We start from the raw sequence: 22,709 nt of genomic DNA, 5'->3' as shown, positions 1-22,709 counted from the left end.
CGTTTGGTTCTCGATAAATTGAATTTTATATCGATGAGAAATCGATGACAATATATCGAGAATTCTCAGTTTCTCTAAATTCTCACGGCAACACTAAACCAATTATTCATTCTTTGTGTTTACTTCGAGTTACATCAATTAACAGTTAATTCTTTCCAATTTTCTCTTTGTTCTTCTTGAAATTTATTTCTACGTCTCAACTTTCTCGCAATCATCATGCAAATTTTCGTGAAAACTTTAACAGGAAAAACTATCACCCTTGAGGTTGAACCTTCTGATACTATTGAAAATGTTAAAGCCAAAATCCAAGATAAAGAAGGTATCCCACCCGATCAACAACGTTTGATCTTCGCTGGTAAACAATTGGAAGATGGACGAACTCTTTCGGATTACAATATCCAAAAAGGTTGGTTATTTTTTTTTTCTATTTAGTGATTTTCTCCTTTGGTCTTGTTGAAATTCACCTTCCATCTTACGCCCTACTTTTTTTTCTCATTTCTTTTTGGACTCACCCTCTTTTATTGCTTATCTTTTCTAGAGTCTACCCTTCACTTGGTCCTCCGACTTCGTGGTGGTATGCAAATCTTCGTCAAGACCTTAACTGGAAAAACAATTACCCTTGAAGTTGAGCCTTCTGACACCATTGAAAATGTAAAAGCTAAAATCCAAGATAAGGAAGGTATCCCACCCGACCAACAACGTTTGATCTTCGCTGGTAAACAACTCGAAGATGGTCGAACCCTCTCTGACTACAACATTCAAAAAGGTTTGTGTTCTCTTTAATTAGCGTTTTTCTAATGGTTTAACCTTAGAGATTTTCTCCTACGCAACCCCCTTTTGTTCTCATTTCTCATCTTTCTTTTTTGCCTCACCCTTTTTTACTTTTTCTAGAATCTACTCTTCACTTGGTCCTTCGTCTCCGTGGTGGTATGCAAATTTTCGTGAAAACTTTAACTGGTAAAACCATCACCCTTGAGGTCGAGCCTTCTGACACAATCGAAAATGTCAAGGCTAAAATCCAAGACAAGGAAGGTATTCCCCCTGACCAACAACGTTTAATCTTCGCTGGTAAACAACTTGAAGATGGTCGAACCCTCTCAGACTACAACATCCAAAAAGAATCAACTCTTCATTTGGTCCTCCGTCTTCGTGGTGGTAACTAACCTCAACATTATCCAAAATCTCCTTTTTTGTCAAAGCTACATGACCTCATTTAATTTGTTCCAACAACTTTAAAGAAGAAAAAACATTTTCATTTAATTCAATGGTTCATGATTTAGAATAAAAGCTAAGGCTCATTCAACTATCAACTTTGTCTCTCTCTCTCAATCACTTACAGAGCAAAAAGGATTAAATCAAATTAAGCTTTAATTAACTATTATTTTATTCTACAAAAAAGAAAAGACAATTAGAAACCAGTTTCCTTTAGAAAATTAATTACATCGAGAACGTGATCACCCCTTATGCTTAATGATCCATGTACTTCATTAACAGTAACTAGATTTTCGGGTTTAAGTTTCCCTTTCAAATGTTGGACTATTTGTTTTCGAGCAAACCAAACATCACCTTCGATATGGCTTACAACTGTTGATACGTTCTGATTGAAATGAACGATCTTGAAAACGGGATAAAGGCCATTTCTTGTTCGTCCAATAAAATAAGGTAAATCGGGTATAATTTGATTAACTGGTTGATAACCTGAAGGAAATGATTTACTTTGATTATTATCCTTTGAAGTTAATGTTGGATAAGATGAGATGTTCTTTTTAACCAATAACCTTTCAACCCAAAACCATCGATCAGGATCTTTATCGGTAACATTTTCAACTTTCGTGAAAAAACCTTTATCATCGACTCCTTGATAGATGTGATTAAATGGCTCCGAATCTGGATCAACATCAGCGAATTCTTTAGCAGGCATCCCTTCGAGCTGAATGTGAAGGTTTTCGGTCAACGATAGACTAGTTAGAGCTTCTCTTTCCTCCTTGGACAATTTTGGATAAGGTAATTTGTGATCATTCAAACATCTTTTAAACAGAGATAATGTTGAATATCGATTGATAATTTTTGATGGGACAGAAAACATTTCAAAAGCAAAAAAGAACCAAAACACCCGAATAAACCCTCAAGATGAACAAACAAACAGTTGTACAATTATTAAATCGTTGAAAAGTTAATCAAGTAAACGATTAAATTAAGAAAAACAATTAGTTAATTAGTAAACAAAAAAATTTCTCCAATAGAAATTGAATCAAAGTAACTTTGACAAAGTTTGATTATCAATCGTTTTTCAATTTTCTTCTAATGGAAACTGGTGACACCTTCTGGTTAACCTAATCAACGAAAGAGAATAAATGAAAATGAGGGAAATTCAAACGATTAAATTCGAAACTTCGAAAAAAAGAATTTTTGTTTTTGCAGCTTTGAATTTCGATTTTTTATTCTGTTTATTTGACTGAAAGAGAAAATTTTTCACCCTAAAAGAAATTGACGAACTGAAGATTGAGAAAGTTCATTGAGTATTTGTGGCGAGATTGAGTTAAGCCTTTGATTTATTGTTTCGATTATTAAATTGATCGAAAGTTTATCATAAATGTGACACTTTCGAATTGATAAAATGAATTAATTGTCGCCGATTGATTATCAGGCTCAAATGCTTTAGTCTATTAGTCTGCCAACGAATCTATTGTTTCATGAAAACAACTCTTTTCATCTTATTCATATTCATGGAATCGAAATCATGATGTGTGAAAACAATTTGGAAGATTTGTCCTAATTAGTGAGTCGATATTCTCACTCACTCAATTTAAGATCATTTTCTTCAAATTCTTTCAAGAACAAATCACCGAGCGATCAGATTAACAAACCTCTAGTCAAAACTCGGGTCACAATTAACTTCTTAATTGTCCTATGATTGTTTTCCTCAGTTATTAATTGTCTGGATCGTTTTAATTACGATGATTGTGTTTACAGTTTTCCTCGCTTCTATTACATCAATTATATTTATTCATCCTCTTAATGGTAAAACAATGGCTTCAAAGATGCTCGAGAAGATGGGTAAGTGATTAACTAATTGTTCCTCTGATTACCTTAACCAAATTAACACAACAACTAAGAAAATCGATCAATAATAATCAAGGAAAAATCATTCATCGACTTCAACTCAACAATCGGCAAAATTATCCAAAGTGAATCAACTAATCATAACTAATGAACTTCCAATTATTCCTGAGAAAAGAAATTTAATCTGATTCAGTGATTAGTAAATTATCGTTCCAACAATTCCTTAATCTAGTTATTCTGAGTTCAATTAATCTCGATCAGAAGAAAAGATTTTTTTCTCTTCATAAGAACAGTTATAATTTTCTATTCTCATCTTCTTTTAATCGTAATTCTATTCGATTATCATAATTATTTCATCATTTTTGATTCATTTGTTAATAGCAATTAGTTAATTAACTATCCAGACAGAGAGAGAAACAAAACTAAATTAATTGAATGATAACTTGAGTTGACAATTTAAATAAATGTAATCGTTATGTTGTCATAATAATTTAAAAAAACTCTCAGTGTTTATGATTAACTTTAATCAGAACGAGAATGATGTCAATTAACTTAAATAACGACAGTTAATTCATTAATTTTAATTGTATTCTTTTTTTAATTGTTTTCCTTTTCTTTTTCTGTCCATTAAATGTAATATTCACTGTTTAATCATAAGCTAAAATTGTCTTTTGTTTTTGTCTATCAACCCTGACAACTTATCAAGCTAAAGTAATCAGAGCAATTAATTAACTCTAATTGTGATGTAATCTGATTGTAAATCAATTTGTTTTTGTTTTACTTTTAACAGAATGTGACAAAGATGATAAAATGGCTGATTTAATGAGCAGTCAGTCAATGATGATGCCAATGATGGATATGGATGATGGAGGTGAGATGATGATGATGAAAAAATCAATGGGTGGAGGAGGCGATGGCGATGGAGGAGGTGGAGGGAGGGGTTGTTGTCCAGTAATGCAAGTCTATTCAGCCGAGAAATCGCCCTCGATGGCTCAAATGGCTCAACCACCGGCTCCTCAGTCTCCCAGCGTCCAGGTCATGATGTTACCGTAAGTAGATCAATAATTAGAAAGTTTCATTTTCATCTCCTTTTCATTTTATTCATAAATTGTCAAGGTAAATGTGATTACCTGTTGACAATCAGTTTCTTTATTGAGCAAGTTAATATTACAATAGAATTGATTTTTGATTATTGATTGATTTTATGAATATTAGACAAATGTCCATGCCCATGTCTATGCCGTCATCAATGCCGATGCCGATGCCGATGCCAATGCCGATACCAATTCCTATTCCGGTTCCATCTCCAGCCTCATCTCCCATGTCCATGATGATGCCTGTCTCAATGTCCATGACAATGCCGATGACCATGTCAACGGAAATGAATAGTAATCAAATGATGGATGGAAGTAAAAAAATGATGAGCGGAGGGATGATGATGTCACCTGGAATGACCTGGCCCACTTCTGGTGGTATGATGATGGGAAGTCCATCACCAATGATGATGCCAACACCGATGATGATGCCATCATCAATGATGATGACCGGTCCATCGTCAATGATGATGCCCAAGATGATGTGGTCAGGATCACCAATGCCAATGATGATGGGAAAATAATACTCACCAGAAAAAAAAGTTCATTCATTCAAATCAACTAATCACTACAACTTACAAACACAAACCTAATCATCTAATCAATGAACACGAAAATTAGTTGACAATTAACTTAAAACCAAAAACAAAATCGTAACATGAATTAAATCAACAACCAAAAGCAAATCATCATCAATATTACATTACCAATAAGCTAAACTAATAGTAAACAATCAAAGTGTTGCGGTGACAAATTAAATTGATTAAAAGCCCAAATCATCAATGAGTTAATCAGTTACAATTACCAATAGATATTCACATTATATAAATAATACACATGAGTTTTGTCATCATCATCTTTCATCCCTTATCTTCATCAACCAATATCATTAGAGGTCAGTTATTATTATTATTTATCATCATTATCTTTATTTTGATTATATTTATTGTTATTATGATTATTATTATTAATAATATTATCATCGTTGATTATTTCATCAGTGATTATATTTATATTGTATTAGCATTAGTAGTTAGTATTTTTCTTATTCCTTGATTATATTATTAGTATTATTTTTTATCATTATTATGTATTAGTAAAAATCATCTTTGCATTTATCCATCCAATTAACATCATCAATGAAATTTCATTAATTGATTTTGCTATACAAAGTTTAACCAATTAATTCATCAACATTGGATTTAAATGTCATCAAGATAATTGTTTTGTTTTTACTACAAAACAATTAGTTACAATAACCAAATCATCAACTCGTCCAAAGTTTCATCACAAGATAAATCAACTAATATTATCAACATTTTTCTGTTAATAATAATAGAGATTAATTAATTGCACATAATTGTAATCAAAACTAAACCAATGGTCATTAAATTTATATGTACAATTAATGTAATTCAAATTAAAGAGAAATAATTTCCACAATTTAAAACAAAAAAAACAATTTATTTTGTTGATCCAATTGTAATCATAGTAACCCGATAATCTTTTTGTTATTGTTTTCATTTGAAGGTAACTAAGGTAACGGTAATTAATTAATCATAAACATTATATTTTCGATTAACTTATCGAAAATGTCTGATTATAATTTAAGTCGACTTGGTTTATATTTTGATGATCAAAATCGGATCCGAATTCTTGATCCAAATGCCAATCAAACTACAACTGAATTAACTTCAGAATGTTCAGAATTTATTCAAAGTAAGAAGTTAATTTGAATTTGAATTTGATTAATTATTGTTGATTGTTCTGTTCCTTCAATAGGTACACTGGAATTTCAAGAAATTGTTGATGATTTTATCCAAATTGTTGCCAATCTTAAGGAGAAAGTTGAAAAGGAGAAAATCAAAGTAAATTTGAACAATTCGAACGTGAAAGAATTAATTGTAACCCTTTGATTGTTTCTGTTTTGTATAAATTCAGGCATTGGGATCACGTAATTCACTTAAATCTGTTGGTATGCAAAAGGAATCTAATCGACAACAGTTAATTGTGTTGATTAACGAGAAACGACAAGAACTGGAAAGATTGAACAGTTTGGAGCAATCGTTGATTAGAGATGAGGCCGAACAGAAAGATTTGATTGAACGTCTCACAAATTTAAGATGATCTGGAATTTGAATCTATTCAATGACAATTAATGAGTAATTTGAAGGTGAAATTTGAAAGAAGAGATCGAAATTAAAAGTTAAAATGAATCGATTTGATGGAGTTAATTGTCTACATGATGGCGAGAGCATCGTTTTCGATTTCGTGGTTTAATTGGGTTTGTAGATCTGTGAGTTTCTTTTTAAGTACGTTAAGACCACTTAGAACAATGTTGACGGGCTTTAGGGCTCCAGAAGATTCTAAGTTGAAGTAGAATTTAGATGGATGTTGATCGCGTAAGTAATCGGCTTCGGATTTTGTTTCATCGAGTTCGGAATATTCACTTTTCGGCCATTCTTCTGGTATTGGGAAGGTTGTGTGTCTAAAAGCATTATCTGGATCGTATTCGAATGATACACTTGAGGTCGGATTCCATTTGGCATGTTCTTTACCGAAACCTTTCTTTGCATAGGCTCGAATTCGTAATTCTTGACCTTTTCTAAGTTTGACAATTAGAATATCTTCATTTTCAACTCCATAATCAGCATCTTCGTCATCGGTTTTCTTGGTTGCAGGTACAACATAAGTATTTTTACTCTTTAGATCAGCTGAAGTAACATTTTTTGTCGCATCTTCATTGCATTTACAGTGAAGGGTAAACTCAACTGAACAATCTTGACAGAAATCGGTACAAACACAATCCCGTGAATAAGCCATTTTATCGACGACTTCATCACTGGTTAAAGGAATAAGACCCAATCTTGAGGCGATAAATTCATCAAAAAGTACAGTTGAATTGGCTTCCAATTGAACCCAATCAATAGCCAAAGTAGGAACCTCCGAGATAAATGTACGTCTTAAAGCATTAGCAACACTTAAACTTGTATCTTCAATAGAAAATTTAATATTCTCCCGATTAGACTCAGTGATCGTAATATTAGGCTGGTTAGCATACGGCATCTTGATCAATCTAAACAAAAGAGAAAAAAAATTAAACCACAAAATCAATTAAAAAATAGAAAAACAAAAAAACAAACACATGGAAAAACCAATTAACATAAATCAATCATATTCTCATTGATTGAACAAAAATTAAATTCAAAAAAACAAATCAACTTACTCTTTAGAGCTTCCACAACAATTTGTTAATCAATAAAATAACAATCAAAGTAATTAACTTATCGAAAAACGTAATCAAACAATTAAATTAATTGAATGGAAAATTTGAAAATGAAAAAGCCAAAATTTCAGCTGAGCGAAGGGACCGTCTCCTAATTTAGAAAAGAAAATGAGATCTCCCCTTTAGTTTATTTTCATTTTGAAAAGAAATGAATTCATTTTTTTGTTGACACTTAGTAACAATCAACAAATTGATGGTTACAGTTGTACTTAATCATCTTTAAACCCTGTTAATTATACAATGTAATTAAGTACTTAATGTAGATCATATTGGAACAATTAATTAAATTATTGTGATTACATTTCGATTATAATTAAGGTTCCATCTGTTCAAGTCTTAATCTTGTAACATCATCACCTTTTTTTTAACCAACATCATCATCATAATTGTTTCATTCTGTGTTTTTTTATCATGATTTTAATTTAGTTTTAACTGTTAATTGTTTTTATTTATCGAATTAAATATGTGTTCAATTGTGAAACAAATTTTAATTCTAATTGTGGTAATATGTAAATGTGATTCTAGTCCAAGATTATTGAATGACTTGGATCAACCATCATCATCATCGGTTAATCAACTGAATTATGTTGCTGGTCATGGTGGAGGTGGTAAAGGTGGTGATGGCGTTAATTCAGTTATATTATCAAATTCTAGAGAGTCTAGATTAACTAAATCTGTTAAGAAGAATCTTAATTCTTTCAAATATTCGGTGACTCCAAAATGGCCGGTCACAGATCATCAGTTGGGTCAAATATCCGCTGTTTCCATTGATTCAAAGGGCAATATTGTTATTTTTCACCGAGGATCACACGTATGGAATGAAAAGTTTGTTCTATTCTTTTTAATTCTTATTCTATTTGGAAAAATGTTCTTTTCTATGTATGTATATTTGCTGACTGTTTCCGTTTCTTCTTTATTCTATTAGGAGTTTCAATATATTCACCAATAAATATCAACCAATTGAAGATGGACCGATTAATATTAGTACTGTTCTTGTAATTGAGCCTAAAACAATGCAAAGTGTTAATGGTTGGGGTGCTGATTTTTTCTTTCTACCTCATGGATTAACCTTTGACACTAAAGGAAATGTTTGGCTAACCGATGTTGCCCTTCATCAGATATTCAAATTTCCTGCTGAGGGAAGTGACAAGCCAACATTGGTATTAGGAGAGCGATTTGTTCCCGGAAACGATGAGAAACATTTCTGTAAACCAACAAGTGTCGCGATTGACTCTCGAAACGGTGATTTCTATGTAGCCGATGGATATTGTAACTCTCGAATTGCAAGGTTTAATTCTGCGGGTGTTTTTCTTAATCAATGGGGACAAGCTGATACAAGTAAGTCTTTTTATCGAGTATATTTATATAAAAATTATCCGAAATTCTAAAAATATATTATTCTTTTCCAAATTTCCAAATTCGCAGCTTCCAGTCAACTTTTGCCCAATTTTTTCAGTATTCCTCATAAAGTTATCCTGGCCGAGGAATTGAATTTAGTCTGTGTCGCTGATCGAGAACACGGGAGAATTCAATGTTTCACTCCACCTAATGGCCAATTCGCTTTCTCTATAACTCACAATGAATTCGCTGGTAGACTTTTCTCAATTTCGTATTCACCTTATCAAGGTGGAGTCCTTTTCGCCGTCAATGGAGCCTTCACAATTAAAGATCCAGTGAAAGGATTTCTCTTCAACCTAACAACCCGTGAACTATTAACTTCATTTGGAGTAAGTGATTTAATCAAAACCTTGGATAATCAACATAACCATTAACTTTATCCTCTCTCTCTGTTTCTAAATCCAATTCATTCTAATACCTTCTCATCCTCATCTCTATCTTGATTGTTGATTTTTTATGTTACCTGTACTTTTTTCATTCTAACCTTTTATATTTAAACACTTCGTCTCACCTGAGCTATCAAATGCTGGCAAGAAAAGATTCTAGTATAGAGATGATAAAGAGAACAGAATTTTTTTATCATCTCCATACTATGTAACAATTGAGATTTCTTTTCTTTCCATCCAACTAATTGTCTTCTTAATCATTACCTTGTTCACATTAGTTGACTTAAATTTTCTCAATCTCATCTTAATCTTTCCCATTGAAAACATTTAAAAAGATTTGTATGATTAAGTTGAGAGACTTTGAAAAACAATTACAGTTACTAGTAATTTTTTCTTCTAATTGTTGTTAATTTTCATTAGAAAAAAAGTAATCACAATTTATGATCAATTTTTACACCTTTTAAATAATCTTTAATTACTAACCAACATGCTCTTGCCATATGAATTGCTAATTGTTAATGATTAACCAACAATCTGCTATCAATTAACAATTGCACGTCAATCTACATTTACATCTAATTAATACCAATAGTTTCCTTTGTGTGTAACAATTATCTTTAATCTGAGAATACTAATCATACCTAATTCTTATCCTTCTAGCAATTAACTAATTGTTATCTGATTTTTTTTTCGATTTTCTTTCAGAATTTCTCACAGCCTCATGATATTGTTTCCACTGCGGATGCAAAAAATGTCTATGTAGTTGAAATTGGACCAAATTACCTTTGGAGATTTGATAAAGGTAAATTGTAACTCAGGAAATGAACAATTAACCAATAATATTCAAAGATTATTATTGATTAATATCATTGAAACATTAATTTACTTTTTCTTCATTTAAGTCTACCAATCAATCAGATTGACTAATTGTTTTTTATTTGTTTTTCTCTCTTTCTCTTTCAATATACAATAGAAGTGCCAATAGATTTAACTAATACGCTTCAATCTTCAGATAATCAAATTAATATCGACGATAAATCAACTAAATTAGCTTCACCATTAAAAGATTCAACTGATGCCTTGTCAACAAACAAAAGTAGAAAATTTTTTCTTCCAAAATTACCGCTCATTCCAACGTCTTTTTCATCAAGTAATTCAGTGATTATTATATTAATCCTCTCGACGATTATATTAATCATTTTAATCGCCTTTTTAATCAATCGACGTCGAGATTATCGGCCTAACAGTTATTCACCATTACAAGAAATTAAAGGCTGGGTTACTGGTTATCGATCAACTAAAAATGAATTAAATCTTGGTCGTATTCTTAACGATCCTAAACGATCAGGATTCAATAAATTGGCCATGGATGATAGTGATAATGAAACTGAATTAATTAATGGTGAAATTCACAGTGAATCTGAAGTAGAGGAGTTTAATGTTAGCTCTGTAAGGAAAATTTAATTTTACCAACCAATCAACAACCACAATAATCATCATCATCACGACAAATTGACTATTTTAATCATCTCATGATGATATAACAATTATCTTCTTAAATTTGTTATATCAACTCATTATCAATTTCCCTTGTTAATTAGTTAATTCATGATAACTAATATAACAAAATGTAAATATTATTATTATGAAAAATATTATATGGAAATCAATGTGATCTCATTACCACCTAATTAATATTGATTAATAATTTTGGTTGGTGTGTGCTTTTTTTTAAATTGTATCTTTCATTATTTATCATCATCATCACCATGAAGACAACAATTAACTCCGATTGTCTAGCAATTAACCAATTGCAATCTTTTATACTACTACATCAAAAATGAGGAAAAATCAAACAAAAGACTAATCATCAATCACCAATCAATCGTATTGGTTTTTAATTATTATTATTATCTCTTCAATAATATATAATAATTACAATTACTCAACAATTTAACGAAGAAACAAAATCTCATTTTAATTGTAAACAATCAAAAAGTTATTCTAACAAATGACAAAATTGTTTCATCGGCGTTTCATCATCATCATCTCTCCTCTCTCTCTCTCTCTCTCTCATTCAATGTTTGCTTCTTTTTTATTTTGATAATCCTCATTATCTACTAATTTGGGCCAAGCAATTAAAATTTTATCTAATTAAAAGATGAAAGAAAAACATTATCAAAGAATAAGTTTCATTAATAAAAATTATTTCTAAAATTTAATTTCTCCGTTTAGTTGTTTTTTCCACCTGTTGATGGCGCTCGTTTTTGTTTTTCTTTTTTTTTTGTTGATTGGATTTTCTGGTTTTTTATTTCATTCCAACTGTTGTTTATGTTTTGTGACTTTAAATTGTTGTTACTTTTAGTGATTTTTTTATTGTGATTTATGATATGATTAGTGATCAAGATTCTAGTATTTCTTACCAAGGTAATTTCGAAACAACACGAGATCATCAACTGAAAGGTTATGATTATTTGCTTAAATTTTTACTCGTCGGTGATCCGGATGTTGGCAAAGATGAAATAATGAACAGTTTAGATTCGGATGTATCAACATCTTCCTCGTCCTTTTCTAATTATGAACAACATTTCTCTGGATCTCCTGGTGTTGCCTTTAAATCAACACAAATTCTACTTGATGGTAAAAGAATTAGACTTCAATTATGGTATTTATTGCTCTTTTCTTCTATTCCATGTCTATAACCACCTTTTTCTCTTTATTCTTCGTTGCTTTTGTCATCTTTCTCTTTACCCTCTAAGTGTTTCCTTTTTACACTTTTTACTGTTTCATTTTCCTATTTGCCCTCATCAAAAATGATTCTCATTAAGTCATCAGTACCTTTAATTCTTATCAACCTACTTTACTCTCTCTCTCTCTCTCTGGCCTCACCATTTATCTCTCTTGTATCGTTCTGCCTTCCTTTTTCTCCTTCTCTTCCCTTCCCGCATCAAAGATTGTCTCTCACTTGTCTCCATCTTCAACAAACTTCATCCTCATCATTAAGCAACTTTTTTTCCTTTTTCTATCCACTATGTATCTGAATCTTGCTTTTTTTTTCTTCCTCATTTTTCTTCTCTATCTATCACATCTTCTCTTTCTCTTTACCTTTTTTCCATCCGATTCCGCATCAATTTAATATCTAAATTTAAAACTTGTCACATTCACATTTCTTTCTCCATTCTCTATCTCTATTCTAAAATCAATAGGGATGCTTCTGGACAAGGGCGATTCTCCACAATAATTCGCTCATATTCTCGAGGGGCTCAAGGTATTCTTTTAGTGTATGATATAACCAACAAGTGGTCATTCTCTGGTCTCAAACGATGGCTTCGTGAAGTCGAAGAGGTAAATCAAATACTCTAAATGGAACTCACTGAAAATTCCTAGTAAATTGTTGTTCCTCCATTTCAATCTGATAAATTTTTTCCTTTTTCTATCTGTTTATCCCACACACATAAATAATGATGACTTGAAACTCTGGATTTAATGAATATCAACATGAATTGATTGATTGGCCTTCTCATCTATCCAAAGCATGCACCCGGAGTACCCAAAATTCTGGTTGGTAATCGACTTCATCTAGCATTCCAACGTCAAGTCAATGAACATTCAGCTGAAAATTACGCAAATAGGTATAATATGTCATTCTTTGAGGTGAGTCCTCTCTGTAATTATAACATTCGTGAATCTTTTGCTGAACTTTCCCGAATGGTTTTACTTCGCAATGGAATGGAAAACGTTTGGAGGCGTAATACTGGTTAGTAAATCAAATAATCTTGTTACTTAATTGATATCTAATTTCTATCACTATACTTGCTTGATCTGTAACTAAAGTAGTTGAACATCATCAAATCCTGTTGATTCTTAATCCTCTTTCCCTTCTTACCTTTTTATCCTCATTTCATTTTCTGAAGATTTTCATCATATTTCCACTAATTCACTTAATAGCTAAAACAATCAACATCATTTAATTCATAAAATCTAAATGTTTGTAGTTGAAATAATAATAATAATCCAGATAACTGAACTTTACCAAGGCCAATGATTGAAATGATAATCAAAACGATGATGATGAAGATGACGAAGTGAAAAAAAAACCTCAAGTAATCAAAGTTAATCAAGTCTCCTTGTTTACTGATTATAATAGTCTTTTGTCCTTCTTTCACAATTAAGCGAGAGAATTAAATGATTTTTCTAAATAACAATTTAAACCAAATCAACATGAAAATTGTTACGATTTATCCATTTGATCTTAACCTTGTCCTTAATCTTTAATTTAAACTCTAATCTCAATTACTTTGGAATAGTTTTGATTATCATTTACTTAAATCATGAATCACAATATTTAATATTCACTTTGTTGTTATTTGATAGTTAGTAATTTAAACTTAATTGTTCAAACGATTCTAATAACTTTTATAACCTTCGAATTTTTTTTCGATATTTTATTTTATTTTCTAATGATTTTTTTCTTTTCTGTTTACTTTTTTTTCTTGTTTACAGTTCTTTCATTACGGGAAATTTGCTGTCGATCCATTGTCGCTTGTACCACCGTCTATGGAGTTGAACAGTTACCTTTACCACCGAAACTAAAATGTTACCTCAAGTCTTATTCATCATTGACCAGTTACACTATGAGATCGGCTCGATCTCATACACACCACTCCCATTCATCGACTTCATCCTCATCCCACAAATATAAAGATCTTAACAATACCTTACGACGAAAAGCTAAGGCACTTTTTTCATGTGATACAAATAAATCTCATTCATCTAATAGACTTCATAATGTACGAGGTATCGGTCATCATAATAACCATCACAATCATCATCAACATCAGTACATTTACCGTCACCCTAATCCCCAACAAGAACAACAACAACAACAACAACAACAACAAGCTCAACACCATCACTCTTCATGTAGTAGTTCAACTAACGTTGATTGTCATCAAAAAAATTGTGTGATCTCCTAAGGAAACAACTTTTGTCCAAAATGAACAAACAAAAAAGTAATCATCTAATTATTTGATTCTAAAGGAAGTTAATATTTATCAATTTTTTGTTATTATGATTTTATAAAGAGTTTTTTTCTCAGATGAATAAACAATCAGGTATTTCTAAGAAAAAAAAAGTTATTGTTACATTTGATTTAATAAAATTACATTTCAACAATTTGTCACTTTTGGATTTATCAAAATTTACCGATTGCAATCAAAGGAAATAATTAATTAATAAATCGATTATCGGCTAACGAAACATCAAATTGAAACGAAAAAGTTTCAATTGATCTCAATGGTTTTCTCTTCCCTGCAGTGTCTCCATCTCGCGAATAGACTATTATAATCTTTTGGAAGAGTTTTGTTATTATCGTTTTGTGTTCCATGGAAATAGAGACACTTGTTGAATTTGTTGACCGGAATTTTCTTCTTTTCTTCTTCTTCAATATTCTTTGTGTGAAAGTTTCCATTGTTATTCTCAATTACATTCCTCTGGTGTTTTCTCATCTCATTCATTGAATTTATCTATTTGAAGAGGGAGAGACAGAGAGATTGGAAGATTAAATACCAAAAGTGATACAAATTGATTAGGAAATTCAATTAAGAGCTCGTCAAATCAACCGATACTTTATCTCTCTCTCTCTCTCTTTTTCTTTCTTTCTTTCTTTCTCTTTCTCTCTCTCTTTCTCTTACCTTCTATTCTAGCCTTTCCCTGGTCAAACAACTTCTCTCTCTCTCTCCAGCAAGAATTGATCATTTGAGGCCATCCTATCGGTGTGTTAAAAGCTTTTATCTATCATCATCATCAAGGAGAATCATATTCTTCAAGAGATTCTTTCAAATGTGAGCTTAAATTCTTGAGCTGAATTTCTCTGTAATTTATATATAACCACTGACATAGCATCTCTTTCTTTTCTTTCTCCCTCTCACTTTCACTCTCTTTCTATTTTCTGTATTTTTTTTAATGCCTTTGGAATGTTTTGTTTCACCTTAATACCCAATTTCTAATAATCTTCAACTATTCAATCGATTTGAAACAAAAAAGAAAACCAATTTACCATGAATGGAGTATTAAGGTAAGTTAATTTGTTTAATTCTAATGTTTTTTTCCATTTCCATTCTCTCTATCCATTTACTGTCATGTTTACAATGGAAACTTGTTGCTCATTCATCTCTTTTTCTATTCTTTTTCCATCCAAAGCTACTTAAAACAATATTCTCTTGACAATACTGACCTGGTTATCTTGGATTACAATTTGGGTCTCATCATTTAAGAAGAAAACAACAACCACTCATCATCTTTATCGGTTCTTATTTGCAATATATTTTGGATCATCGGCAACCATTTGTCACCATGAAAAGTCTATTACGAGCATCTAAAAGCAAAATGATGTCCGTTGAGGTGATCACCATGGACGCTCAATTGGATTTTGATATATTACATAAGGCAACAGGAGGTGATCTCTTTGAACTGGTCACTCGTACCTTAGGCTTGCGAGAAACGTGTTTCTTTGGTCTTCAATATGTCGACGTGAAAGGTAATTTACATATATACTTAGAATACTCTGTTTGGAGGTGTTTGTTTTGAAGATCCTAATTTGTTTCTATTGTCCCAATCAACAGGTTATATTGCTTGGTTAAAAATGGATAAACGAATCTGTGATCAAGAAGTTAGATTAACCTACAAACCATGTAACTCATCGAATTCATCTTCATCCAGTCTTTCATCGTCAAACAAAAACAAACCAGTGCCTCAAATGTCATTTCTTTTTCTTGCCAAATTCTATCCTGAAGATGTTGCTGAAGAATTGATTCAAGAAATTACTCAACATCTTTTCTTTCTACAAGTTAAACAAGCAATTCTCAATGAGGATATTTACTGTCCACCAGAAGCTTCCGTTTTATTGGCCAGTTACGCTGTTCAGGCCAAATATGGTGATTATGATGAGGCTACTTACAAGCCTGGTACGTTAGCTGATGCTGAAGATTTATTACCTCAGCGGGTTATTGATCAATATCAGATGACACCAGAAATGTGGGAGGAAAGAATCAGAGTTTGGTATGCTGATCATAGAGGAATGGCCAGAGATGAAGCGGAAATGGAATATTTGAAAATAGCTCAAGATCTTGACATGTATGGTGTTAATTATTTCCCAATAAGTAATAAGAAAGAATCTGAACTTTGGTTAGGTGTTACCGCCATGGGATTGAACATTTATGAGAAGGACAATAAACTATCACCTAAGATTACATTTCCATGGAATGAGATTCGTAATATTTCATATGATGATAAAAAGTTTACCATTAAACCTGTGGACAAAAATGCTCCACCTTTTCATTTTTACTCTTCCAAGACTCGGATGAACAAGTTAATCTTGGATTTGTGTATTGGAAATCATGATCTCTATATGAAAAGACGCCGTCCTGATACCATGGAAATGCAACAGATGAAAGCTCAAGCCAAGGAGGAAAAGTTACGCCGTCAAGCTGAAAGGTCAAAATTTATTAGGGAAAAACAATTAAGAGAAGAAGCTGAAAGGGAGAAACGTGATCTACAGCAAAGGTTATTCCAATATCAGGAAGAAGCTCGGGTTGCTCAGGAAGCATTAAGAAGATCGGAAGAAACTGTTGAACTTTTGGCGGAAAAGGCTCGCCTGGCTGAAGAAGATGCTATCATTTTATCACAAAAAGCAGCAGAAACCGAGGCCGAAATTCAAAGGGTGAAATTAAATGTTATTAAAACAGAAGAGGAGAAGATGCTGATGGTAAGAAAAGCCGCTGAAGCTGAACTTTTGGCAACCACAATGGTTGAGGAAAGTGAAAGAAGAGCCAAAGAAGCGGAACAATTAAGAGAAGAATTGCTGAAAGCTAAATTATCGGAACGAGAGGCTAAAGAAAAATTGTTTGAAATTCTAAGGGTACCTTCGCAAAGTCCATCTCTCGATTCAACGACAATTTACATTAACGGATCTCATCAGTTGAATGATACAAAATGTCCCAAATCACCAATAATCAACGGTGGTTCCGGTTTAATCAATTCAGATTCTCTGTATATAACCAATAATCTAGATACCTTTGACCATCATCAAGTGTGTCTTAGTAAATTGAAGGAATTGACCATTAGCGATGTTGCGGTTAACGATACTTATCCTATTATTGTAAGTCCAACCAATTTATCACCACCATGTACAAACAGCTCTTTTCAAACATTCACCTTAACCAACAACAACAATCCTACAATCAACACAACGACAACAATTTCACCACCTCTTGGAATAGGAGTTGGAATAACAACCCGACCTGAGAGTGTAAATAGTAAACTTACCAGTCCAACCTCTTGTGACCTTATTAGTGACACTGATGTAGAAAAGTTGGTTCTAGAAATCGAAAAGGAAAGGATGGAATATTTAAAGAAAAGTCGACACCTTCAGGAACAATTAAGAGATCTTAAATCGGAGATTGAAGTTCTTAAAGTTGAAGATCGATTAACAACCATGGACAGAATTCATGAGGAAAATACAACTCGTGGTGATAATAAATATTCAACATTAAAACGAACCAAATCTGGATCAACGAAAGCTCGAGTTGCCTTTTTCGAAGAACTTTGAAATTGTTTTAGATAATCGATAATTCCTATTTTTAATTGATGCCAAACAATCAACTAATTTCAACAAAAGTGCTATGCAACTTTACCCATCACACACAAACAATAAGTCACAAAAAGAAACATCAACACAGCAATTATATCAGTGCCTCGACAATTATTTAATAAATGATCTGAAGCACCTCATCATCATCATCATCTTCATAGTCAATATTAACAATCATAGTCAAAAGCAACAATTAATTATTCGTGATATTTTTTGTGGCCATCCTATTATACTAACTATTTTCATCGATCAACAATAACAAAGTTAAATCATCTATTTTACGCATGAGAACAATCAATCTGATGGACTGAATAAGGAAACAATTGTCACCAACGAAATGAGCCAACAATTAAAATCTTTAGCATTTCTATTTATGTAAATTAATATCAAAAGTTACTAAATCACCGGATACTTGGCCTTACATTTGAAACACAGCTAATTAGTGTACTGAATAATTTAACTATCATTCACAATTATCACACATCTTTCACCTACTGCCAATAATTTTCCCTCTTTAATTGATACAATACCAATTTCTTATGTAAACACAATCGTTAATCAATTGGATTAATTTTTCATTGACTTTTTAAACAATCATCATCATCATCTCCATCATAATCACAATGTAAACAATCAACACAGAAAAAATCACATTTTGATAAAAAATGACAAATTCTTAATATGTACCTTGTAAAACAATCTTAAATCACCACCCCCTTTGTACAATTAACTGTAGATTATAAAAATTAATATACAATCAAATGTAATCATTTACTATTTTAATTGAGGAAAAAAATCATTAAAGTTTGTAAACATAACAGTTTATTTATGAATGAAGAAGTAAAAAAACCAACAACTTAATTATTTAGTTGCTCGTTGATTGTGATTGTGATTTGATTGCTGTCATTTGGTTTTTTTATTGGATTTGTTCCCGAAACGGGAAGAGCGGATGAAGATGGCTCATCATCTTCTGAGATCTTTATTTACTTATGTCAATTTTGGTCGAAAGTTTTTTTGAATATTTGGGATCGATTCTTTTTCTCAACAGTTCGATTCTTAATCGATAATTTCAGTTACTGAAATTCAGTTTATTTTGGTTACTTTTTTATTTTCTTTGTTTTATTTATTTCCTTTTGTCTTTCAATAACTTTTAAACTAGTTTTCAATTCTAATTTAAAATGGGTAATAAACTTGATATTAGTTTAGATTGTTCGAAGTTCTCTCGAAACTTGGAAGTTTCTCTAAGTAAATGTGTTGCTGATCATTATCGCCAGAAAACTTTGGGTATGGTTAAAGTGTTGAATGTGACCCAGCAAAGCATTTGATCGATACGTTCACTAGACAAAATAAATATCGTATACACTGGAAATCGAAGCGAAACTTTACCAACATTCTTAGAAATACAAGCGAAAGCCCCTTATGGACGGTGGAAGAGGTAAAATCTCATTATCTCATCTTAACTTCGGGTTTTGAAAAGTTCGATGAACTGAAAGGTGATGAATATCTTGCAATTTGGATAAGAAATAGAGATTTTGATCTCGCTAACACTGACCTTGAATCCTCATTTATCAGACGTAAGCCAACACACGATGTATGAAAATAATTATGTTTTTTTCACGAATTTACAATTTGTAATCAATAATTTTTACAGTTGATAAAAAGTTTGAATAATAAACAGAATTAAAATAATTTTCTCTTTTATCATTATCGATATTCTAAGGAAAATTAAAGCTAATTAAATGTTGTTAATTAATTAATCCATGATAACTAATATAACAAAATGTAAATATTATTATTATGAAAAATATTATATGGAAATCAATGTGATCTCATTACCACCTAATTAATATTGATTAATAATTTTGGTTGGTGTGTGCTTTTTTTTAAATTGTATCTTTCATTATTTATCATCATAATCACAATGTAAACAATCAACACACAGAAAAAATCACATTTTGATAAAAAATGACAAATTCTTAATATGTACCTTGTAAAACAATCTTAAATCATCACCCCCTTTGTACAATAAACTGTAGATTATAAAAATTAAAATACAGGGCTATTCAGCTATTTTCACCGATGTTTTTGCGATTTTCTTAGCAACTAAAAGTCAAAGAGACTAATTGTCATTGTCAGGTCATTGTAGAAAGCAAGCGTTTCAAGGTCACCTGAAGGTAATTCAACAAAAAATGTTCAACAATGTTCAGAGATACATGGTGGATTAAACTTGCGATTAAATTGGATTTGAATTCTAAATTTGGGTTAAATTTGTTTCTCGATTTACATCATTAGACGATCTTCACGTGTATTGGGTTAATCTGAGTCAACAATCAATCGGTGAGAATGATTTAGGTTAATAGAATTGATTAAATTCTAGTTGATCTTTACAAGAGACTCTTTTAATTGGACTACTTTTATTCAATCTCTATTTTCATGTTCCTCTTTCCACCAAATTGATTCCAAGTGATTCTCTGATTCTGATGAACAAGGCAATTATTGTTCTATTGTGTATTTCCATTATTGTTTCTTTTCGTGATTTGTGTTCCATTTTTCCCTGATCTCTTCTTCTCTCAACATGGAATCAGTTGACTATCATCACCATCTTAATCACCGGATGACCACCATTTCGACCTCTGTTGCTCCGGAAGGTACCATGGCAAGTTTTTTGGTTTCCATGAGCTTTGCTGTGCGCGTTAAGTTGGATAGAAGATTTGTAATAGTTATTCAATTAAACTAAAATATCTCAAGATTTGCGACAACAACAATCTCTAAACTCATTTTCCAGGGCTAAAAAATGTGGAGAATAACTATATCACCTTGAGATGACCTTGAAACGCTTTCTTTCAACAACGACCTGAATGACCTACATCTTTTAATATGAGAATTGAGTATCGCTCAAACTTATACCACTCAAGTCTCGAGTCTCTTTGATTCTTAGTTGATGAGAAAATCTGGAAACATCGGTGAAAATAGCTGAATAGCCCTGCACAATCAAAATGTAATGTATCATTTACTATTTTCATTCAGGAAAAAAATCATTAATGTTTGTAAACATAAGTTTATTTATGAATGAAGAAATAAAAAACCAACAACTTAATTATTTAGTTGCTCGTTGATTGTGATTGTGATTTGATTGCTGTCATTTGATTTTTTTGATTGGATTTGTTCCCGAAACGGGAAGAATTGATCAAGTTGATTTCAAAGTTTTTGAACATTTGGATCGATTCTTATCTTCAACGGTCCGATTCTCAATCGATCATTTCAGTTACTGATATTCAGTTTATATTGAGTTACTTTTTTGTTTTTTATATCCTTTTATCTCTACTAATAACTTTTAAATCAGTTGATTTTGTTTGTAAGTTTTCAATTCAAATTAAACATGGATAAACTTGAAATTAAACTATATGCTTACAAAAAGTACTCTCAAGAGCTGAAAGATGCTCTATCTGAACGGGTTAGTGACCATTATATCAAGAATACTTTGAATAAGGTTCCAGTGTTGAATGTGCTCCAGCAAAGGACTTTGGCCCGTATATTTGTTAGCCAGCGTAGTAGTTTTCTAATGAATTGGGAAGACTTGCAATACCTTGTCCAATCTCGCGGAGATCCAAGCCAAAGGCACTTATGGTCGGTGGAAGAGGTAAAATCTCATTATCTCATCTTAACTTCGGGTTTTGAAACATTCGAAGGACTGAAAGGTGATGAATATCTTGCACTTTGGATAAGAAATAGAGATCTTAACCTTGAAAACACTTACCTTGACCTGCTTAACTCCTCGTTATTCAAACGTAAGAAAGGTCCCAATTCGACTTGTTGATTATTATTACGATTATAACTTGTGAAACCTGAAAAATTGATTAAAATCGTCTTCAGTCAAATGGTTGAAAGAAAATTTGTTAATTGTTTTTAATCAGTTTAATGTTAGCTCTGTAAGGTGAATTTAATTTCACCAACCAATACTTTTCCCTCTTTAATTGCTACAATACCAATTTCTTATGTAAACACAATCGTGAATCAATTGGATTAATTTTTCATTGACTTTTTAAACAACCATCATCATCATCTCCATCATAATCACAATGTAAAAAATCAACACACAGAAAAATCACATTTTGATAAAAAATGACAAATTCTTAATATGTACCTTGTAAAACAATCTTAAATCACCACCCCTTTGTACAATAAACTGTAGATTATAAAATTTAATATACGATCAAAATGTAATCATTTACTATTTCATTCAGGAAAAAAATCATTAAAGTTTGTATTAATAAACATAACAGTTTATTTATGAATGAAGAAGTAAAAAAATTGATGATGATTTTGTGTAGAAATCAGACAATTAATTAATTGAGTTATTAAAGTTTAAGGCGAAATATTTAAGCTGAAGATTAGTCTCGAGCCGAACCAGATGTTGGCTTAAGGCAAGAAAAGTGACCTGACATACAATCGTATCGCAGCGCCAAAATTTTGGTGAGGCGAAATTTTTGGGATCGATTTTTTTTCTCAACAGTCCGATTCTTAATCGGTAATTTCAGTTACTGAAATTCAGTTTATTTTGGTTAATTTTTTGTTTTCTTTATTTCCTTCCGTCTTTCAATAACTTTTAAATTAGTTTTCAATTCTAATTTAAAATGAATATTAAACTTCATATTAGTTTAGATTGTTGGAAGTTCTCTCGAAACTTGGAAGTTTCTCTAAGTAAATGTGTTGCTGATCATTATCACCAGAAAACTTTGGATGAGGTTAAAGTGTTGAATGTGGCTCAGCAAGGAAATTTGATCAATGTTTTCACCTCAAAAAGTTATTATCTTGTGAATTGGAAAGTCGCG

General features: G+C 31.5%; 8 protein-coding genes across 11 annotated transcripts; 6 read left to right on the top strand and 2 right to left on the bottom strand.

Annotated features, from left to right (window-relative positions):
• The first annotated feature begins 90 nt into the window (after positions 1-90).
• LOC128387730 (polyubiquitin-B) lies at positions 91-1,310 on the top strand. Its single transcript, XM_053346993.1, has 3 exons — positions 91-406; positions 539-766; positions 892-1,310. The coding sequence occupies exons 1-3, from the start codon at positions 217-219 to the stop codon at positions 1,161-1,163; spliced, it is 690 nt and encodes a 229-aa protein (XP_053202968.1). The 5' UTR covers positions 91-216; the 3' UTR covers positions 1,164-1,310.
• Positions 1,187-2,288, bottom strand: LOC128387733 (39S ribosomal protein L49, mitochondrial-like). Its single transcript, XM_053346995.1, has one exon. It carries the CDS (start codon positions 2,084-2,086, stop codon positions 1,409-1,411), a length of 678 nt encoding a protein of 225 aa, XP_053202970.1. The 5' UTR covers positions 2,087-2,288; the 3' UTR covers positions 1,187-1,408.
• Positions 2,289-2,462: 174 nt separating this feature from the next.
• On the top strand, positions 2,463-5,322 carry LOC128387729 (BCL-6 corepressor-like protein 1). 2 transcript variants are annotated; one of them, XM_053346991.1, is made up of 3 exons: positions 2,463-3,057; positions 3,854-4,112; positions 4,279-5,322. In XM_053346991.1, exons 1-3 carry the CDS (start codon positions 2,958-2,960, stop codon positions 4,679-4,681), a joined length of 762 nt encoding a protein of 253 aa, XP_053202966.1. In that variant the 5' UTR covers positions 2,463-2,957; the 3' UTR covers positions 4,682-5,322. The 2 variants fall into 2 exon arrangements, with proteins under 2 accessions (XP_053202966.1, XP_053202967.1); XM_053346992.1 differs by lacking the exon at positions 2,463-3,057 and adding an exon at positions 3,508-3,774.
• Positions 5,323-5,600: 278 nt separating this feature from the next.
• On the bottom strand, positions 5,601-7,543 carry LOC128387728 (DNA-directed RNA polymerase II subunit RPB3-like). Its single transcript, XM_053346990.1, has 2 exons — positions 7,384-7,543; positions 5,601-7,233 (listed from the first exon to the last, which is right to left on the bottom strand). Exon 2 carries the CDS (start codon positions 7,221-7,223, stop codon positions 6,396-6,398), a length of 828 nt encoding a protein of 275 aa, XP_053202965.1. The 5' UTR covers positions 7,224-7,233; positions 7,384-7,543; the 3' UTR covers positions 5,601-6,395.
• On the top strand, positions 5,750-6,377 carry LOC128387737 (intraflagellar transport protein 20 homolog B-like). The gene is made up of 3 exons (XM_053347001.1): positions 5,750-5,876; positions 5,940-6,025; positions 6,099-6,377. The coding sequence occupies exons 1-3, from the start codon at positions 5,750-5,752 to the stop codon at positions 6,282-6,284; spliced, it is 399 nt and encodes a 132-aa protein (XP_053202976.1). The 3' UTR covers positions 6,285-6,377.
• A 52-nt stretch (positions 7,544-7,595) lies between the features above and the next one.
• LOC128387721 (peptidyl-alpha-hydroxyglycine alpha-amidating lyase 1-like) lies at positions 7,596-11,449 on the top strand. The gene is made up of 5 exons (XM_053346978.1): positions 7,596-8,268; positions 8,369-8,781; positions 8,869-9,170; positions 9,933-10,029; positions 10,201-11,449. Exons 1-5 carry the CDS (start codon positions 7,907-7,909, stop codon positions 10,689-10,691), a joined length of 1,665 nt encoding a protein of 554 aa, XP_053202953.1. The 5' UTR covers positions 7,596-7,906; the 3' UTR covers positions 10,692-11,449.
• Positions 11,450-11,538: 89 nt separating this feature from the next.
• Positions 11,539-14,406, top strand: LOC128387723 (ras-related protein Rab-40B-like). The gene is made up of 4 exons (XM_053346980.1): positions 11,539-11,892; positions 12,434-12,572; positions 12,762-12,984; positions 13,731-14,406. The coding sequence occupies exons 1-4, from the start codon at positions 11,618-11,620 to the stop codon at positions 14,201-14,203; spliced, it is 1,110 nt and encodes a 369-aa protein (XP_053202955.1). The 5' UTR covers positions 11,539-11,617; the 3' UTR covers positions 14,204-14,406.
• A 150-nt stretch (positions 14,407-14,556) lies between these two features.
• LOC128387719 (merlin-like) lies at positions 14,557-22,083 on the top strand. 3 transcript variants are annotated; one of them, XM_053346974.1, is made up of 4 exons: positions 14,557-15,001; positions 15,273-15,303; positions 15,429-15,765; positions 15,851-22,083. In XM_053346974.1, the coding sequence occupies exons 3-4, from the start codon at positions 15,582-15,584 to the stop codon at positions 17,833-17,835; spliced, it is 2,169 nt and encodes a 722-aa protein (XP_053202949.1). In that variant the 5' UTR covers positions 14,557-15,001; positions 15,273-15,303; positions 15,429-15,581; the 3' UTR covers positions 17,836-22,083. The 3 variants fall into 3 exon arrangements, with proteins under 3 accessions (XP_053202949.1, XP_053202948.1, XP_053202946.1); XM_053346973.1 differs by having other exon boundaries at positions 14,557-15,070; XM_053346971.1 differs by having other exon boundaries at positions 14,557-15,303.
• The last annotated feature ends 626 nt before the right edge of the window (positions 22,084-22,709 follow it).

The sequence above is a fragment of the Panonychus citri genome, unplaced genomic scaffold, assembly GCF_014898815.1.
Source record: "Panonychus citri isolate SS breed McGregor unplaced genomic scaffold, ASM1489881v1 Contig00092, whole genome shotgun sequence".
NCBI lineage: Eukaryota > Metazoa > Arthropoda > Arachnida > Trombidiformes > Tetranychidae > Panonychus > Panonychus citri.
This window is presented reverse-complemented; position numbering and strand designations above follow the sequence as displayed.

Excerpts from the sequence above, each read along its gene's own strand:
- LOC128387730 (XM_053346993.1), top strand. The coding sequence starts at position 217 with ATGCAAATTTTCGTGAAAACTTTAACAGGAAAAACTATCACCCTTGAG. Across the intron at positions 407-538 it reads GGATTACAATATCCAAAAAG|AGTCTACCCTTCACTTGGTC; the intron begins GTTGGTTATTTT and ends TATCTTTTCTAG. Across the intron at positions 767-891 it reads TGACTACAACATTCAAAAAG|AATCTACTCTTCACTTGGTC; the intron begins GTTTGTGTTCTC and ends TACTTTTTCTAG.
- LOC128387733 (XM_053346995.1), bottom strand. The coding sequence starts at position 2,086 with ATGTTTTCTGTCCCATCAAAAATTATCAATCGATATTCAACATTATCT.
- LOC128387729 (XM_053346991.1), top strand. The coding sequence starts at position 2,958 with ATGATTGTGTTTACAGTTTTCCTCGCTTCTATTACATCAATTATATTT. Across the intron at positions 3,058-3,853 it reads AAAGATGCTCGAGAAGATGG|AATGTGACAAAGATGATAAA; the intron begins GTAAGTGATTAA and ends TACTTTTAACAG. Across the intron at positions 4,113-4,278 it reads GTCCAGGTCATGATGTTACC|ACAAATGTCCATGCCCATGT; the intron begins GTAAGTAGATCA and ends TATGAATATTAG.
- LOC128387737 (XM_053347001.1), top strand. The coding sequence starts at position 5,750 with ATGTCTGATTATAATTTAAGTCGACTTGGTTTATATTTTGATGATCAA. Across the intron at positions 5,877-5,939 it reads ATGTTCAGAATTTATTCAAA|GTACACTGGAATTTCAAGAA; the intron begins GTAAGAAGTTAA and ends TTCCTTCAATAG. Across the intron at positions 6,026-6,098 it reads TTGAAAAGGAGAAAATCAAA|GCATTGGGATCACGTAATTC; the intron begins GTAAATTTGAAC and ends GTATAAATTCAG.
- LOC128387728 (XM_053346990.1), bottom strand. The coding sequence starts at position 7,223 with ATGCCGTATGCTAACCAGCCTAATATTACGATCACTGAGTCTAATCGG.
- LOC128387721 (XM_053346978.1), top strand. The coding sequence starts at position 7,907 with ATGTGTTCAATTGTGAAACAAATTTTAATTCTAATTGTGGTAATATGT. Across the intron at positions 8,782-8,868 it reads ATGGGGACAAGCTGATACAA|CTTCCAGTCAACTTTTGCCC; the intron begins GTAAGTCTTTTT and ends CCAAATTCGCAG. Across the intron at positions 9,171-9,932 it reads AACTATTAACTTCATTTGGA|AATTTCTCACAGCCTCATGA; the intron begins GTAAGTGATTTA and ends ATTTTCTTTCAG.
- LOC128387723 (XM_053346980.1), top strand. The coding sequence starts at position 11,618 with ATGATTAGTGATCAAGATTCTAGTATTTCTTACCAAGGTAATTTCGAA. Across the intron at positions 11,893-12,433 it reads AGAATTAGACTTCAATTATG|GGATGCTTCTGGACAAGGGC; the intron begins GTATTTATTGCT and ends TAAAATCAATAG. Across the intron at positions 12,985-13,730 it reads CGTTTGGAGGCGTAATACTG|TTCTTTCATTACGGGAAATT; the intron begins GTTAGTAAATCA and ends TCTTGTTTACAG.
- LOC128387719 (XM_053346974.1), top strand. The coding sequence starts at position 15,582 with ATGAAAAGTCTATTACGAGCATCTAAAAGCAAAATGATGTCCGTTGAG. Across the intron at positions 15,766-15,850 it reads TCAATATGTCGACGTGAAAG|GTTATATTGCTTGGTTAAAA; the intron begins GTAATTTACATA and ends CCCAATCAACAG.